At 42.4% G+C, this 18,761-nt stretch overlaps 1 protein-coding gene across 2 annotated transcripts in view; it reads right to left on the bottom strand.

Moving 5' to 3' along the window:
• The window catches only part of egf (epidermal growth factor), a 126,404-nt gene that overhangs the window by 73,271 nt on the left and 34,372 nt on the right, over nt 1–18,761 (bottom strand). For both annotated transcript variants that reach the window (XM_073043057.1, XM_073043058.1), the window contains exons 3-6: nt 18,529–18,728; nt 13,589–13,770; nt 5,339–5,569; nt 3,587–3,789 (exon numbers count right to left, since the gene is read on the bottom strand). In XM_073043057.1, coding sequence (XP_072899158.1) covers nt 3,587–3,789; nt 5,339–5,569; nt 13,589–13,770; nt 18,529–18,728 — 816 coding nt within the window. The remainder of the gene's footprint in view (nt 1–3,586; nt 3,790–5,338; nt 5,570–13,588; nt 13,771–18,528; nt 18,729–18,761) is intronic.

Consider the following 18,761-nt stretch of genomic DNA (forward strand, 5'->3'; position numbering starts at 1 on the left):
TAGAGTATTGTATGCTATTCTGGTCACCTAAGTGCTGGAAAGATGTCAATAAGCTTGAAAAAGTGTGGAGAAAATTTACCACGGATGCTTCTAAGACTTGAGGATTTGAGTTACAGGGACAAGAACACTTATGATATGTGTGCCCAAGATGGCACAGATAAGAATGTTGTTGGCATGCTGTGCTAGCCTACGGTTCTTTAAACCCAACAATAATGAAAAGATACATGTTGATCATTGTTACTGCCAGATGAAGCAACCAAAGATCTTTTACAATTCGAGAGCAGTGAGATGATTTCACAGGAAACATCTCACACCAACCTGGCACCAGTTAGACCATAAAGACTTAAGACCATAAGACACAGGAGCTGAATTAGGCCATTCAGCCCATCAAGTCTGCTCCATCATTCCATCATGGCTGATTTATTATCCTTCACAATCCCATTTGATTTTACTTAGAGATTCAGCATGACAAACCATGCTGCCCAGAAAAGCACCTACTTAACCCGGGACTAATCACGGGGCAATTTACAATGACCAATTAACCTACCAACTGGTACGTCTTTGGACTGCAGGAAGGAAACAGTGCAGTCAGAGGAAACCAAAGTGGTCACAGGGAGCATGTACAAACTCCTTACAGAGGACACCAGAATTGAACTCAGAACTCCCGTGTCCTGAGCTGTAATAGTGTTGAGCTAACCACTGCACTATTGTGGCGCCCACCCTCCTGCCTTCTTCCCATAAACTTTCACATCCTGACCAACCAAGAACCTATCGATCTCCATTTTAAATATACCCAATAACTTGGCCCACACAGCTGTTTCTGGCAAAGAATTCCACAGATTCAGTACCCGCCGGTGAAAGAAATTCCTCCTCATCTCTGTTCTAAATGGATGTTACTCTCTTTTGAGGCTGAACCTTCTGGTCCTAGACTCACCCACTATGGGAAGTATCCTCTTCCTGTTCACCTGACCTAGACCTTACAATATTTGATAGATTTCAATGAGATTCCTTCCCCACCCCACCATTCTTCTAAATTCCAGCGAGTACAGGCCCAAAGTCATTAAGCACTGCTCATACATTAATCCTGTCATTCCTGGGATGATTCTTCTGAACCGTCTCTGATTCTTTCTTCGATAACGGGCCCAAATCTGCTCACAATACTCCAAATGCAGTCTGACTAAAGCCACAGCATTATATCCTTGCTTTTATTCTCTACTCCTCTTGAAATGAATAAAAACATTGTATTTACCTTTCTTACCGCCAACTCAAGCTGCAAATGCTGGAGAGGTAGTAATGGGGAACAACGAAATAGTGGATGAACTGAATAAGTATTTTGCATCAGTCTTCACTGTGGAAGACACTAGCAATATGGTGGAAGTTCCAGGTGCTGGGGGCATGAAGTGTCTGAAATTACCATAACTAGAGAGAAAGTTCTCGAGAAACTGAAATCTCTGAGGTACATAAGTCACCTGGACCAGATGGTGTACACCCCAGAGTTTTGAAGGAAATGGCTGAAGAGGTTGTGGAGGCATTACTAATGATCTTTCAAGAATCACTAGATTCTAGAATGGTTCCAAAGAATGGAAAATTGTAAATGTCACTCCACTCTTCAAGAAGGGAGAGAGGCAGAAGAATGGAAGCTATAGGGCAGCTGGTTTAACCTCAGTTGGGAAGATTTTGGAGTTGATTACTAAGAATGAAGTTTCAGGGTAACTGGAGGTACATAATAAAATAGGCCGTAGTCAGCATGGTTTCCTCAAGGGAAAATCTTGCCTGACAAATCTGTTAGAATTCTTTGAAGAAGCAACAAGCGGGGTAGACAGTGGAGAATCAGTTGATGTTGTGTATTTGGATTTTCAGAAGGCCTTTGACAAGGTGCCACATATGTGGCTGCTTATCAAGCTACAAGCCCGTGGTATTACAGAAAAGGTTCTAGCATGGATAAAACCTTTTCTAATTGGCAGAAGGCAAAGAGTGGGAATAAAGGGAGCCTTTTCTGACTGGCTGCCGGTGACTAGTGGTGTTCCTCAGGGGTCTGTGTTGGGACCGATTCTTTTTACATTATGTCAGTGATTTGGATGATAGAATTGATGGCTTTGTTGCAAAGTTTGCAGATGATATGAAGATAGGTGGAGGAGCAGGTAGTTCTGAGGAAGTAGAGAGGCTGCAGAAAGACTTAGACAGATTAGGAAAATGGGCAAAGAAATGGCAGATGTTGGGAAGTGTATAGTCATGCACTTTAGTAGAAGAAATTAAAGGGTTGATTATTTTCTAATGGAGAGAAAATACAAAAGCTGGGGTGCAAAGGGACTTGGGAGTCTTTGTGCAGGATTCCCAAAAGATTACTTTGTAGGTTGAGGCTCTGGTGAGGAAGGCAAATGCAATGTTAACATTCATTTCAAGAGGACTAGAATATAAAACCAAAGATGTAATAAACAATCAAAAGCACTAGTGAGGACTCAGTTGGAGTATTGTGAGCAGGTTAGGACCCCTTATCTAAGAAAGGATATGCTGAAACTAGACAGGGTTCAAAGGAAGATCATGCAAATGATTTCCGGATTGAATGGCTTGTCATATGAAGAATGGTTGATGGCTCTGGGCCTGTATTTACTAGAATTCAGAAGAATGAGGAGTGGCCTCATTGAAACCTATTGGACAATGAAAGGCCTTGATAGAATGGATGTGGAGAGAATGTTTCCTATGGTGGGAGAGTCTAAGACCAGAGGACACAGCCTCAGAATAGAGGGGCATCCTTTTAGAATAGAGATGAGGAGGAATTTCTTTAGCCAGAGAGTGATGAATCTGTGGAATTTTTTGCTATAGATGGCTGTGGAGGCCATGTCATTATGTATATTTAAGGCAGAGGTTGATAGATTCTTGATTGGCCAGGGTATGAAGGGATACCGGGAGAAGGCAGGAGATTGGAGGTGAGAGGAAAGTTGGATCAGCCATGATGAAATGGCACAGCAGACTCAATGGGCCGAATGGCCTAATTCTGCTCCTATATCTTATGGTCTTAGGATGGCAATTTGAAATTTATGAACAGTATGCAGAACAGTACTGTATACAAAGTGTTGACATCTCTGAGGATCTATCCTAGGATGCAGTTACAAAGAAGGCACAACAGCAGCTATATTTCATTAGTCTGAAGACCTAGTATGTCACCAACAACGCTTACAAATTTCTACAGATGTGCCATGGAGAACATTCTGACTGGCTGCATCACCATCCGGTATGGGGGGGGGAGGGGGGTGAGCTGCAGAAGAATGTAAACTCAGTCAGCTCCATCATGCTACCCAGCATCCAGGACATCTTCAAGGAGAGATGCCTCAAAAAGGCGGCGTCCATCATTAAGGACCCCATCACTCAGGGCACCCCCTCTCCTCATTGCTATCATCAGGGAGGAGGTACAGGAGCCTGAGGACACACACTCAATCATTCAGAAACAGCTTCTTCACCTTCGCCGTCCGATTTCTGAATGCACATTGATCCCATGAACACTACCTCACTACCATTTTTTTCCTCTTTTTGCACCACTTATTTAATTATATATATAAGCATTAGATTGCTGGTGGCAGTTCCCAACCTGATAACTGTGAGGCCGATTCAGTTGCCGGCTGACAAAATGGATGCACTACTTTGAGATCAGCTGGAGGCAGGAAAGACCGTCTAGGGCTGATGACAACCACATCCTTCCCGGTATACTTGTTCATTCGCCGGATAGTGCTGGTCTTCCAGTCAGAGTAGTAAATATGTTCAGCAAACAGAGACAGTCCAAATGGCCAGTGGCTGAGCAGAAAGAAGGAGAAACGCCAAATCATTAGAACGTGTTGTATTTTGTTCTTTTTGCAAGCCACACAATTCCTCCTCAAGAGACAGAGTTCCGCTCAAAAAATATCTTAATCAAAGTGTACTGCAGTAATTATCATGTGAAGCATTTCTACACTTCAAAAAGGAGGTACACCATCCAAAAGACAATAGAGGAATTTGGTTAGTACCAGTGGTAGGAAATATTCTGGTTAAGTGTAATCGAAGAAAATAGGGAAAGTGGCCTCCTTTGCAAGGAGACCTAGCATTTCTGAGTCACTAGTGAAGAAGAGCAGTGGAGTTTCTCACTGTTTTCTTGGCCAATCTTATCAAGAACCATTAGGGATGTACAGTAACTGTTGGCCATGTTATCAATGCCCCAATTCCAAAATAATCAATTTTTAAAAAATTCTGCAGTCAGTATCTCCAACTATCAGCAACGCACACAAAATGCTGGGGCAACTCCGCAGGCCAGGCAGCGTCTATGGAAGAAAGCATGGTCAACATTTCGGGCCAAGAACCTTCACCGGGACTTAATATCAGACTGTGTACACATCAATGTCAGCCAGATATTCATGCAATCAAATTGTCTTTTCCTTTTCCAGGACATAAATGCAGCAAAGATTCCTCAGAATGTGTAAGCCAGTCCATCACTTTAACATTAAAGAAATAAGCTACCATTGAAGCAGTACCACAAAGAGGTACTGCCCCCTACCTTCTCCATTTCCCATCCCCCTTTCCCTCTCTCACCTCATCTCACCAATCACCTTCCCAGCTCTTTACTTCATCCCTACCCACCTCCCAGGTTTCACCTATCACCTTGTGGTTCTCTCCCCCCTCCCCCCCCCCCACCTTTTCAATCTACTCAGGCTTGTTCTCCAGTCCTGCCGAAGGGCCTCGACCTAAAACGTTGACTGTGCTTTTTTCCATATTTGCTGCCTGGTCTGCTGAGTTCCTCAAGCATTTAGTGTGCGATGCTCGGATTTCCAGCATCTGCAGATTTTCTCTTGTTTGTGGTTTAAATATGCATAGCCTAAGTGTTGCATTCCATTACAATACTAAGGTAGAAAAGACAAGAGCTTCCATATTAACAGACATTAAACTATTTGAAATAGGTTAATGAACCACTGAACCTGCAGGCAGTATATATTTAATGCGACAACTAAAAATCTGCTGGGATAGCTCAGCAGGTTGAGCAGCATCGAGCGAGGAAAGAAATCGTGGACACTGTGGTCAGCCAGTTTCAACATGGAGCATTGTCAATTCCTTTCCTCCCACACAGATTATTTGTTGCTCCAGATTCCAGCGCCTGCAGCCACCTATGCCTTCAGTGTGTCTTCACTCCTGCACTTGTATAGTAAGCGTGAATACCTGGACGATTACAAAGTGCATAGAATTTGTTTATCGTCATGTTATCTGTGAGGAATCCACATCAAAATGGAAGAGAAGGAAATGACAATCGAAAAGAAACATTGCTGATAAGGTAATAAGGGATGCAAAAACGACTGAACTTTCTTGTCACTAGACTTACTCTACTGCTTGTTTGATGACCTGAACTGAGCCTCCAGCATAGTCACATGACCTAATGCTGCTTGACATGGTTCCAGCCTCACTTTGAAACAAGAAGAGCCGCTTGTCAATAAGATCCAGTGTTAAAATCTTCACTTTCATTATTGGCTTGACAATGGAGATGGGTCTGGTGCCATTTAGATAGGCGCGATGAATACACGGAACAGAACCTTCTGACGCCCAAAACATATACCTTGAAAAAGATAAAGCAGTCTGTGTTAGTTATCACAGTAATGAAAAAGAGCTTTCAAAAGGGCCTTCAAGTGTTGACTGATGGTTAATGTGGATTACAGCTGGTTAAGAGTTAAGGGATCAGTAATGACCATTATGGATTTGTTAGTGTAGAAAAATTAGGAAGATATGAGTAGAATGGGATAATATTACACTGTGCAATTGTGTAAAAATTGCCTATTAAGATGATTTTGAATCTGCCAAACATGTTGTTCCTTTTCATGCCTTTTGGTGCATCGGGTGGCATTTTTACCGTTTTTGGAACACTTGACTGTTTTATGCAAGGCCAAGTTGCTAGCTCGATGCTCAACCCAGCACAGATTGATTTGAACTTGGGACCATTCACCTTAAAGTCTGGTGCTCATACTGCTACACTGCCGGTCAGCATCTGCACAATGTACAGGTGGAGTTAGCAGAACTCTACCAAATATCGAGGAATAATTATAATAAGGGATAACAGAGAGTGATTGGCATTTATGCAAAGCCAGTTACAGTAGATGTAATATCCCTGTACGATTTCTTGTGAAAGGACTGTCTTGGGTAGTCACCTGGTTCAGCTGGAAAAGTACTGTGCTCGAGTACATCAACACAAGGGAAGAAGAATATATATATATCAATAGGAATAGAAAGAAACCACTAATTAAAACAACAATTTTACTTTTTAAAATTATGTTTTACATTAAGGGGTTTAAAATTAGAACACGTCTATATGCTAAATATATACAGCCTTTGTCTATTCCAATATATTGTCTTTGGGTGGTGGGGTGGAGATACATCTCTACCAAAGGAACTGTAAGGTGCTCCTTCCCTCTGCTAGCCTGCAGGTCACCCTTGGGCAAGGTGTAGCACCTGCTTAGCCCCCTGTTTAAAGTCATGTGAAGCCATGGGAGCAGGTGGTGGATGGTCGTATGAGCAGCCGGTACATATCACAAGTCCTGGTTATGCGACCACTGACCCCAGGCAGACAATCTCTGAAGAGTATTGATAATGGCTGGGAGGTCATCCATCTTATAAAGACACTGCCCACAAGAAGGCAATGGCAAACCACATCTGTAGAAAAAATTGCCAAGAACAATCATGGTCATTTGGCACAGAACATAATGATGATGATGTTTGTATTTAAAACAACAAATGTTTTATAGTGCATTTTATAATTAAGATCAGAACTATCAATTTATTTGAACGAAGATTATTCTTTTGTGGTTGATTAAGGTATGTTCCTTGAGGTTCTTCGTTGAGATCTATATATAATGGAAGTAGTGTCATTGGCAAAGAAAAGGCATCTGCACCACTATTACAGATGTTTTAAGTAATGCAATGCTCGAATGCTGTTTTCTCTCAATTTCATATTGTCATTAATGTGCCAGATATGTTCTTACTTATTAATATCCACATACACTCAATGGCCACTTTATTAGGTACAGCCTCTCTTTAATGCAAACATCTAATCAGCCAATCATGTGGCAGCAACTCAACGTATAAAAGCATGCAGACATGGTCAAGAGATTCAGTTGTTGTTCAGACCAAACATCAGAATGGTGAAGAAATATGATCTATATAATTTTGACCATGGAGTGATTTTTGATCCGAATGGGGTGTTTGAGTATCTCAGAAACTGCTGATCTTCTGGGATTTTCATGCACAACACTCTCCAGCACTTACAGAGAATGGTGTGAAAAACAAAAAAACACCCAGTGAGCAGCAGTTCTGTGGAGCAAAACATCTTGTTGACGAGAGAGTTCAGAGAAGAACAGCCAGATTGGTTCAAACTGACAGGAAGGCGACAGTAAGTCAGAAAACCACATATTAGACAATAGACAATAGACAATAGGTGCAGAAGTAGACTATTCGGCCCTTCGAGCCTGCACCGCCATTTTGAGATCATGGCTGATCAATTGCTATCCATACCCGGTTCCTGCCTTGTCCCCATATCCCTTGATTCCCCTATCCATAAGATACCTATCTAGCTCCTTCTTGAAAGCATCCAGAGAATTGGCCTCTACTACCTTCCGAGGCAGTGCATTCCAGACCCCCACAACTCTCTGGGAGAAGAAGTTTTTCCTTAACTCTGTCCTAAATGACCTACCCCTTATTCTCAAACCATGCCCTCTGGTACTGGACTCTCCCAGCATCTGGAACATATTTCCTGCCTTTATCTCGTCCAATCCCTTAATAATCTTATATGTTTCAATCAGATCCCCTCTCAATCTCCTTAATTCCAGTGTGTACAAGCCCAGTCTCTCTAACCTCTCTGCGTAAGACAGTCCAGACATCCCAGGAATTAACCCCGTGAATCTACGCTGCACTTCCTCTACAGCCAGGATGTCCTTCCTTAACCCTGGAGACCAAAACGGTACACAATACTCCAGGTGTGGTCTCACCAGGGCTCTGTACAAATGCAAGAGGATTTCCTTGCTCTTGTACTCAATTCCCTTTGTAATAAAGGCCAACATTTCATTAGCCTTCTTCACTGCCTGCTACACTTGCTCATTCACCTTCAGTGACTGATGAACAAGGACTCCGAGATCTCTTTGTATTTCTCCCTTACCCAACTCTACACCATTCAGATAATAATCTGCCTTCCTGTTCTTACTCCCAAAGTGGATAACCTCACACTTACTCACATTAAACGTCATCTGCCAAGTATCTACCCACTCACCCAGCCTATCCAAGTCACCCTGAATTCTCCTAACATCCTCATCACATGTCACACTGCCACCCAGCTTAGTATCATCAGCGAATTTGCTAATGTTACTTTCTATGCCTTCATCCAAATCGTTAACGTAAATGGTAAACAGCTGTGGTCCCAATACCAAGCCCTGTGGCACCCCACTAGTCACCACCTGCCATTCCGAGAAACACCCATTCACCGCTACCCTTTGCTTTCTATCTGCCAACCAGTTTTCTATCCATGTCAATGCCTTCCCCCCGATGCCCTGAGCTTTGATTTTACCCACCAATCTTCTATGTGGGACCTTATCAAATGCCTTCTAAAATTCGAGGTACACTACATCCACTGGATCTCCCCCATCTAACTTCCTGGTTACATCCTCGAAAAACTCCAACAGATTAGTCAAGCATTATTTACCCTTGGTAAATCCATGCTGGCTCGGCCCAATCCTATCACTGCTATCTAGATATGCCACTATTTCATCCTTAATAATGGACTCTAGCATCTTTCCCACCACCGATGTCAGGCTGACAGGTCGATAGTTCTCTGTTTTCTCCCTCCCTCTTTTCTTAAAAAGTGGGATAACATTAGCCATTCTCCAATCCTCAGGGACTAATCCTGAATCTAAGGAACATTGGAAAATGATTACCAATGCATCCGCAATTTCCAGGGCCACCTCCTTTAGTACCCTAGGGTGCAGACCATCTGGACCTGGGGATTTGTCAGCCTTCAGTCCCATCAGTCTTCTCATCACCGTTTCCTTCCAAATGTCAATCTGTTTCATTTCCTCTGTTACCCTATGTCCTTGGCCCATCCATACATCTGGGAGATTGCTTGTGTCTTCCTTAGTGAAAACAGATCTAAAGTACTCATTAAATTCTTCTGCCATTTCTCTGTTTCCCATAACAATTTCACCCAATTCATTCTTTAAGGGCCCAATGTTGTTCTTAACTATCTTCTTTCTCTTCACATTCCTAAAAAAGCTTTTGCTATCTTCCTTTATATTCCTGGCTAGCTTGCGTTCGTACCTCATTTTTTCTCCCCATATTGTCTTTTTAGTTAAGTTCTGTTGTTCCTTAAACACTTCCCAATCATCTGTCCTCCCACTCACCTTAGCTCTGTCATATTTCCTTTTTTTTAATGCTATGCAATCTCTGACTTCCTTTGTCAACCACTGTGGCCCCTTTCCCCCCTTTGAATCTTTCCTTCTCTGGGGGATGAACTGATTTTGCACCTTGTGCATTATTCCCAAGAATACCTGCCATTGCTGTTCCACTGTCTTTTCTGCTAGGCTATCCGTCCAGTCAACTTTGGCCAGCTCCTCCCTCACGGCTCCATAGTTTCCCCTGTTCATCTGCAACACTGACACCTCCGAGCTGCCCTTATCCTTCTCAAATTGCAGATAAAAGCTTATCATATTGTGATCACTACCTCCTAATGGCTCCTTTACTGCAAGATCGCTTATCAAATCCTGTTCATTACATAACACTAAATCCAGAATAGTCTTGTCCCTGGTCGGCTCTCGTACAAGCTGTTCCAAGAATGCATCCCGTAGGCACTCTACAAACTCCGTATCCTGTGGTCCAGCACCAACCTGATTCTCCCAGTTCACCTGCATGTTGAAATCCCCCATAACTACTGCGACATTACCTTTGCCACATGCCAATGTTAACTCCCTATTCAACTTGCACCCAATATCCATGCTACTGTTTGGTGGCCTGTAGACAACACCCATTTGGGTCCTTTTGCCCTTACTGTTCCTCAGTTCTATCCACACAGACTCTACTTCTCCTGACCCTATGTCCCCCCTTGCAAAGGACTGAATCTCATTCCTCACCAACAGGGCCACCCCACCCCCTCTGCCCACATTTCTGTCCCTACGATAGCATGTATACCCTTGTACATTCATTTCCCAGGTCTGATCTCCCTGCAGCCATGTCTCCGTTATCCCAACAACATCATAGTTACCCATTCGCACCTGGGCTTCAAGCTCATCCGCCTTATTTCTGACACTTCGTGCATTCAGATATAGAATTTTTAGCCCATTTCTCCTCTCTCTGTTTGAATCGCTGCCTATTGTGCTTAACCCAGCTCCCCGAACTCCCATCGGGCTATACGCCCCTAGAATTTTGTTGTCCTTCCTAAATTTACTTATTCCTTCAACACATTTAACTCCATATTACAGCAGTGGTGTGTAGAAAAGCATCTCAAAACATACAATACATCGAACTTTGAAGTGGATGGGTTACAGCAGCAGAAGACCATGAGCATACACTCAGTGGCCACTTTCTCTTATTAGGTTCTGGAGATACCTAATAGAGTGGTCACTGAGTGCATGTGAAACACACACACACATACACACACATATTCTCACACACACGCACACACTCACACACACACTCTCACACACACACACACTCACACACGCACACACTCACACACACACATACTCACACGCACACACACATGCACACTCACACACACATGCACATACACACACACTCACACGCACACACTCGCACACGCTCTCACACACACACTCACACGCACACTCACACACACAGACACACACTTACACTCACACACACAGATACACACTCACACACGTCTAGTTTAATATTAACAATGCAGAAATGAACAGATTCAGTTTAAATCAGCTTTACACAGGGTTGGTATGTTTAGAATGGCAGGTGCTGAACACAGAGAAACAATTTAATTCCTTTTAAATATATTCTGGTGTTTCTACAGAAGGCAAAAGTGTCATTATCTCTTACAATTAGAGCAATTGGAATCTTGACTGCATTTGACTGTGATTTACTAAAATCTGTGATGATAGGTCTTAGAGTCAGAGAATCATACAAAAGTACAGCACAGAAATAGGCCACTTGGCCAGTCTAGTCCGTGCTGAACTATTTTAAGCTGTCTACTCTAATCGACCAGCACTGGGACCATAGTCTTCCATGTCCCTACCATCCATGTACCCATCTAAACTTCTCTAAAACTTTGAAATTGAGCTTGCATCACTCACAGCACATTCTCACAGCCCCTCATGCTCCTCTTAAACTTTTCACCTTTCACCCTTAACCTATGACCTCTAGTTCCAGTCCCACCCAACCTCAGTGGAAAAAGCCTGCTTATATTTACCCTATCTATACCCCTCATAATTTTGTATACCTCTATCAAATCTCCTCTCAACCTTCTACACTTCCAAGGAATAGAGTCCTAACCTGTTCAATCTTTCCTTATAACTCAGGTCCTTTTGTCCCAGTAAAGGTGATGGGACAACACGAAAAAGCATCCCGCTCTCCACGTTGCCAGGTAACAACTCAGTGTCAGTTATGTCTTCAGTACATTTATCTTTTGTAATGATTGTTATCCTGTCAGAACAAGTTCCAAAAAATATCTGCATAAGTTTCTATGCCCTTCGCTTTTCTTGAAAAAGATAGAATTTTGAGGCTAAACTATTCTCAAGAGCAATTATTTGTGCTTCAAATATGCAGGAAAGTTGCCTTGCATTGACACATCATTAGTCTGATCTGTACGTCCTCTCACATAACAAGGGTATATCAACCCTCAGCCTGGGACTTCACACATCACGTGGGCAAAGAAGTTACCAAGTACTAAATATTAGAAGTATCCAAGAAAAATTAAAATGTTAGGATAATAAATAAAATTCAAAGTATTAAAAAAGTAGAAGGAGACCTTGCATTTGAAATATACCCTTCCCTATTTTAGGAAATTACTGTTGCTTCAGAACCAAGTGGTTCTTTCGTAAGAAAACATTGCGAACGATTTATTCACAGATAGATTGAAAACTCACAATGGGATATAAAAATAATCTTTTCCTTTGCTAATGATATTGTTGAAGGACAAGTTCTGCCCAGATTAGAATAGCGCTGCTTCATTTTCTATTAATTATGCCAAGAGATCTTTAGTATCCATCTGAGAGACGGGAATAGGCATTGTTATCATGGAATAGAGGGACAAAGTAGTTTAAAACCAGAGCAATAAAATAAAATTAAATTAAGATTGGATGTGTAAAATGAAAAGAAAAAGGTCTGCAATAAATTTCTGGTGTTTATAATAAATTGAGTTTATTCTGAAGCTGCACTTGTGCTAAAGAAAAGAGATATATTCAGGATTGGAGCAATTGAGAGACATTAAGACCATAAGATCATAAGGCACAGGAGCAGAATTAGGTCATTTGTCCCATCGAGTCTGCTCTGCCATTTGACCATGGCTGATCCATTTCCCACTCAGCCCCAACCACCTCCCTTCTCCCTGTATCCCTTCATGCCCCGGTAAATCAAGAATCTGTCAGCCTCTGTTGATAGCCTTAAATAAATCCAAACCCTTGGCCTCCACAGCCGCCTCTGGCAACAAATTCTACAGATTCACCACTCTCTGGCTAAAGAAATTCTTCCTCATCTGTTCTGAAAGGATGCCTCTCTATTCTAAGGCTGTGTCCTCTGGTCTTAGACTCCCTCACCGCAGGAATCATCTTCTCCTCATCCATTCTATCAAGGTCTTTCACATTCAATATAGGTCACCCCTCATTCTTCTGAATTCCAGTGAGTAAAGGCTCTAATTTGGTTGTGTCCCTGTGGTATCCTGGTAACCACACAGATGATTTACTTTCTCTGTGCTGTTTTAAATGTTCATTCTTTGCAAATCAACTTCCAGGCATAACAATTAAAGTGGGTCAGGTTTCCTCTGAATGCTCTTTTCATTAGGTGCTACTTTGCAACTCTCCTAGAACTACTTTTTTGGCAAAGGATAACTTGGCTTCTCCTGATCTTCCGCTATTCCTTTCTCGGGACAAGCAATGTTAAGTAGCGTTCTAGGTACATTTTTCATGCATTTTTAAAAAATTCTTTCACCCCCTTTCCCCGTTTTAGCTTCTGGTGATCCTGCTGATCACACTGCAGTACTGCGGGCTTGCAACTTGCCTGGATCAGCCAGAATTCATTTCCTTTAAGACATTTCTGGCCAACTCACAAAGAAGGATTTTAAACAATAGTTCTGGTTTCAGGTCAAAAAGCCTCAAACATACAGAAAAGTCTTATTAACCTGCTTCCTCACACAGTCCCAATAAATCTAATCACTTCCTTGCCTGATTCCCTTGCTGAGAGAGAGCTTAAAGTCCTTAATTTTGACCATGTTTTAAGGTATTTATTGAATCATATTTTGACCAGTTTATTTCAATCCCCACAACTGTCTCAGACTCTTATTTGATATCCATTCCAGATGCATATTTAGACCAGAGACCTTGAATTATGATTCGTAGAAATATACAAGTCGAAGTCATACCCTTTCTCCGGATCCACTGCCATGATCGTGGGAAAAGTCAGATCTCTTAGCAGGACCTTGGAATTTTCTCCATGTACGTTTGACATTTCAATGGTCCCTTTCTCTCGATTGGTCCAAATGATGGTGTTGTGTAACCAATCAACAGCAAAGCCAAAAAGACCTTTCCCCACATTCCGCACAGTCTGTGATGCAAATAATTCAGAGTTATGCTCTTCATTGTTTTCTTGCAAAACAGTAAAATGGTAACAGTGCATCTTTATTCAGTAGTCATCTGGTCATACAGTGAACTGGTTTAGAGAATTCACGGCAAAAATCAATCCAAAAATTAAATCAAGATTTATCCAGTTAAATCATTCAATATTACTGAATGTCTTTCTATATGACGGACATTACAATAGAATTTGTAAGAAATTGCCTGATTAATTGGTGCAGTTTTTGCACACAAGGATGGATGGAGGGAACATGGTGATTGAGTGGACAGCCCAGCATCTCTTTAATGAAAATATTTAGAGCCATTCTCAAAGGGGCAAAAAAAATCCTTCCATTTCTTTGAATATTTTGATCCATTGAGGTGGAGGAGAAAAGGTACACTGATTTGAGAATGATCAGGTCTAAAGGAAACATGTAAAAGTGAAGAGGCAAGATAGACTGTCAGTGGACTGTCAGATTTACTAGAATGTTACCTGGGTTTCAGCACCTAAGTTACAGAGAAAGGTTGAACAAGTTAGGTCTTCATTCTTTGGAGTGTAGAAGGTTGAGGGGGGGGCTTGATAGAGGTATTTAAAATTATGAGGGGGATAGAGAGAATTGACATGGATAGGCTTTTTCCATTGAGAGTAGGGGAGATTCAAACAAGAAGACATGAGTTGAGAGTTAAGGGGCAAAAGTTTAGGGGTAACACGAGGGAGAACTTCTTTACTCAGAGAGTGGTAGCTGTGTGGAATGAGCTTCCAGTAGAAGTGGTAGAGGCAGGTTAGATTTTGTCATTTAAAAAATTTGGATAGGTATATGGACAGGAAAGGAACGGAGGATTATGGGCTGAGTGCGGGCCAGTGAGACTAGTGAGTGTAAGCATCGGCACGGACTAGAAGAGCCGAGATGGCCTGTTTCCGTGCTGTAATTGTTATATGGTTATTTGGATGGTGGAGGGCCTAGTCCATATGTCCGATGGCAAATAAAGTAAATGTGTAAATTTGGAAAGAAACAAGATATTACATTTATATGGAAATCCCTCTCAGCAATTGACGAAGTATTTTTAAAGTGAGAGTGAAGTGGGTTGCCCAGTTTGCCAGTCTGTTCACAGGCTGCAACAGATAGCACCGGTCTGGTTTATAATACCTACTGGATTCAGGATGAAAGGTGATGGGCGTTCCATTACAGGATTCTCCTTACTACCTTGTGTCCGAGAGGTACTGACAGGAAAAGGTTGTGTAGTGGTTTGTGTGCACACCAGCTTGCCTATGTGAGACCTGCACATAACCCTACAAATGCATCGGGCCAGAAGTCCTGACACTGGACTGTGAGAACGGCTGACAGGATCATAAGGGTCTCCCTACCATCCACAGGGGACATTTATCAGGACTGCTACAAACACAGGGCCCTTGGTATTATTAAGGATCCCACCCATCCACCAGCATCCTCTTCGGCTTTCTACCATTAGGCAGGAAACTGCAATGCATAAAAACAATGATTGTTAAAATGAGAAACAGTTTCTTCCCTCAGGTCATTAGGTTTCTCAACTCCCTGTCACATCGTATTCAAGGTCTCACTGGTTAATCTGTTCTGTACCCTACAATATTTAATATGAATGCACTTTAGTTTGTAATTTATGTGAGATTCACCTGTAGATTCTATAAGTTATAGTGTGTTACGTGTGCTTTACACCCAGTTTCAGAGAAACATTCTCATTTCTATATACATGATCTGGTTATATACATTATATACATGTATATAGTTAAATGACAATAAACTTAAGTGTATCTCATACACAGCCACTCTTCAGTAGATATATACTCCACTTGGAACTGAGAGCCTCAGCACACATGTTCCAACTATTAAACCATTAAATAAAAACAGGAAGTGCTGGAAATATTCCCCAGATCCACTGCCTCTGAAATTTGTCGGTATATCCTGATGTTGGCCAGAGTCTGCAAAATGCTTTAGAACATAGAAATCTACAGCACATTACAGGCCCTTCGGCCCACAATGTTGTGCCGACCATGTAACCTACTCTAGAAATTGCCTAGAATTTCCCTACTGCATAGCCCTCTATTTTTCTAAACTCCATGTACCTATCTAAGAGTCGCTTAAAAGACCCTATTGTATCCACCTTTACCATCTTCGCTGGCAATGCATTCCACACACCCACCACTCTCTGTGTGAAAAACTTACCCCGACATCCCCCTTGTTCCTATTTCCAAGCACCTTAAAACTATGCCCCCTGGGGTTAGCCTGGGAAAAAGCCTCTGGCTATCCACCCGAACAACGCTCTCTCTTGGTCTATAACACCTCAAACACAAAATTCTGTGATTGGGTCAACAACTGTGCCTTGCTGGCAGCAAACAACACTCCTACCCTTGTCATTATTACTCTCTTGTCTGGAAAACCATCACTGCAGTCAATAGCCTGTGGCTTTCCTTTTGGAGTTGAGCTTCTGAACTGCCTGTAAGACCTGCCAAGTCACAAAGGTGCAGGGCCGACATGGGCCTTGAGAAATTGCAAAGAAAACTTGTGCTACTCTAAGATTTTGAGCACCACCTTTTCTTCCCGGTGCTTTCTAAGTGGTTGAAGAGCTTAAAACAAGAATTAAACTTGACCACATCCTGTGAGATTGTGTTGGCAATTCTTCAGGAATGCTCCTGCACCAAATCGGAGAGACTGGGTCAAGTTCTCTGAGATGCAAAACGACGTCAATTCAAGAAACAGTAATCCAACAAGAAATGGATGCAGAACCTGCTTGTCCAACGCCCTTCTAATTCTGCAGCCCCTGGGAACCTATTTCCAAGAAACTCAATAAGAGAGAAGGTAGTCTGTCATGAAAAGGAGAAGATTTAAGCTTTAAATTTACATCAAGCCTTACTCTAGTCATTAATTCAATAACTTCCTATTTCTTCAATTTTCTATTCTATTGAGATTTTATGTAGATTCTCGGTAATGGGTATAATGACATCATTTTAAAATAATATAACTGATTTTCTGCATTTCACAACATGCAAAATCAGACAAGTATAATTTTGCCCGACAGCTCCAATAAAAAATACTGCAAATCCACTTTGATATTTGTCACTTCCATTCTGATGAGTCTGTCACAGTCATAACCTGATTAAAATGTGCGGAAATAAAATCAGAATGCTCTACCTACAGAGTCCTCCACTCACCTTCAGTAACAAACAACCCGAGGAAGGAACTCGGCAGGTTGAGCAGTAAATCGTAAGCACAAGAGACTCTGCAGATGTTGGAAATCCTGAGTAACACACACAAAATGCCGGAGGAACTCAGCAGGTCAGGCAGCAGCAATGGAAAGGAATAAACAGTTGATACTTTGGGTTGAGACCCTTCACCAGGACTGGAAAGGAAGTGGGAAGAAGGCAGATTAAGGGGATGGAGGAGGGGAACGAATTCAAGCTAAAAGAAAATCAGTGAGGACAGGTATGAGGGGGATGAAGTGAGAAGCTGGGAGGTGATAGGTGGAAAAAGTAAGAGGCTGAAGATAAAGGAATCTGATAGGAGAGGAGAATGGTCCATGGGAGAAAGGGGAGGAAGAGGGCCACCACAGGGAGGAGATGGGCAGCTGAGCAGAAGATTAGGGGTAAGAGGAGTGGAGACTGGAAGAAGAGGGAAGGAATATGGAGAAACATTACGATAAGTTAGAGAAACTGATGTTCATGCCACCAGGTTGGGGGCTACCCAAACAGAATATGAGTGTAGTTATCTTATCCCCTTTTAGTTTCAGTTCCTCCAACCTGAGAGTTGCCTCATCATAGCAGGCATCATAGTGTCAGAGTGTGTGTGTGTGTGTGTGTGTGTGTGTGTGTGTGTGTAATGAAGGGAAAAACTTCATTTCCCAGTGTGCAGTGCGGGCTGTTCACCCGGAACTGGAAGTGACGTTGGTGACCGGGTCACACATGTTCTTGGCAGGCTGGAGTGTCCCGAGTGCAATGTGGTCGAGCTGAAGCCAGTCTGATTGTTAATGAATGTGACTGCTTTACCCACGCAAGCATATCAGGCAGTAGAGGGGCCATGGACTGACAGGTCAGAGTGGGAACGGGGATTGGAATTAACATGATTGGCCACTGTTTGTTGTAGGCGACGCGAAGGCGCTTGACAATGTGGTTCCCCAGTCTGTGTTGGGCCTCACCAGTATAGAGGGAGTTGCATCAGCCCAAACAGATTTGCATATGAAGTGTTGCCTGTGAAGGACTGTTTGGGGCCCTGAAAGGAGGCAAGGGTGAGTGCAGGAAAAGAACTTCCAACACTTTGGGTTGCAGGAAAGCAGCAACCATCATTGGAGATCCCCAACACCCAGGTCATGCTCTCTACATGCTGCTTCCATCAGAAGGTAGAGGACCCTCAGGACCTGCACCACCAGGTTCAAGAACAGTTAACTACCCCTCAGCCATCAGGCTGTTGAACAAAAGGGGATAACTACACTCACTTGCCCCCATCATTGAAATGTTCCCACAACCAATGATCTCATTTTAAGGACTAAATCTCATTACCTCATGTTCTCGTTATTTATTTGCATTTGCACATTTTGTTGTCTTCTGCACTCTAGATGATCCTGTTACAATTACTATTCTATAAATTTGTCGAGTTTGCCCACAAGATGAATCTCAGGGTTATGTATGGTGACACATATGTACTTCCATAACAAAACTTACTTTGAAGTTTGAAGCCTTGCATCAGTATCTACAGTGTCTTGTGTTTCCATGTGCACTCACCTTTCTGTTTGTGCCATTTATAAAGGCCTGTTGTAGAAGTCCACTCTCTCTATCTGCCCAGTAGATCTTTTCATTCCTGTAGTGAAAATCCAGGAGAACTGATAGCCCAGAATTTGTCACAATCCTCTGGTGGTTCGTTCCCTCTCTGTCAATCCTGTATATTGCATTACCGTGGCTGAAGATCAGGTAAGGTGGAGGAGCTTTAAAAAAATTAAACATGTATAAACAGAGAC

The sequence above is a fragment of the Hemitrygon akajei genome, chromosome 4, assembly GCF_048418815.1.
Source record: "Hemitrygon akajei chromosome 4, sHemAka1.3, whole genome shotgun sequence".
In the NCBI taxonomy this organism is placed as follows: domain Eukaryota; kingdom Metazoa; phylum Chordata; class Chondrichthyes; order Myliobatiformes; family Dasyatidae; genus Hemitrygon; species Hemitrygon akajei.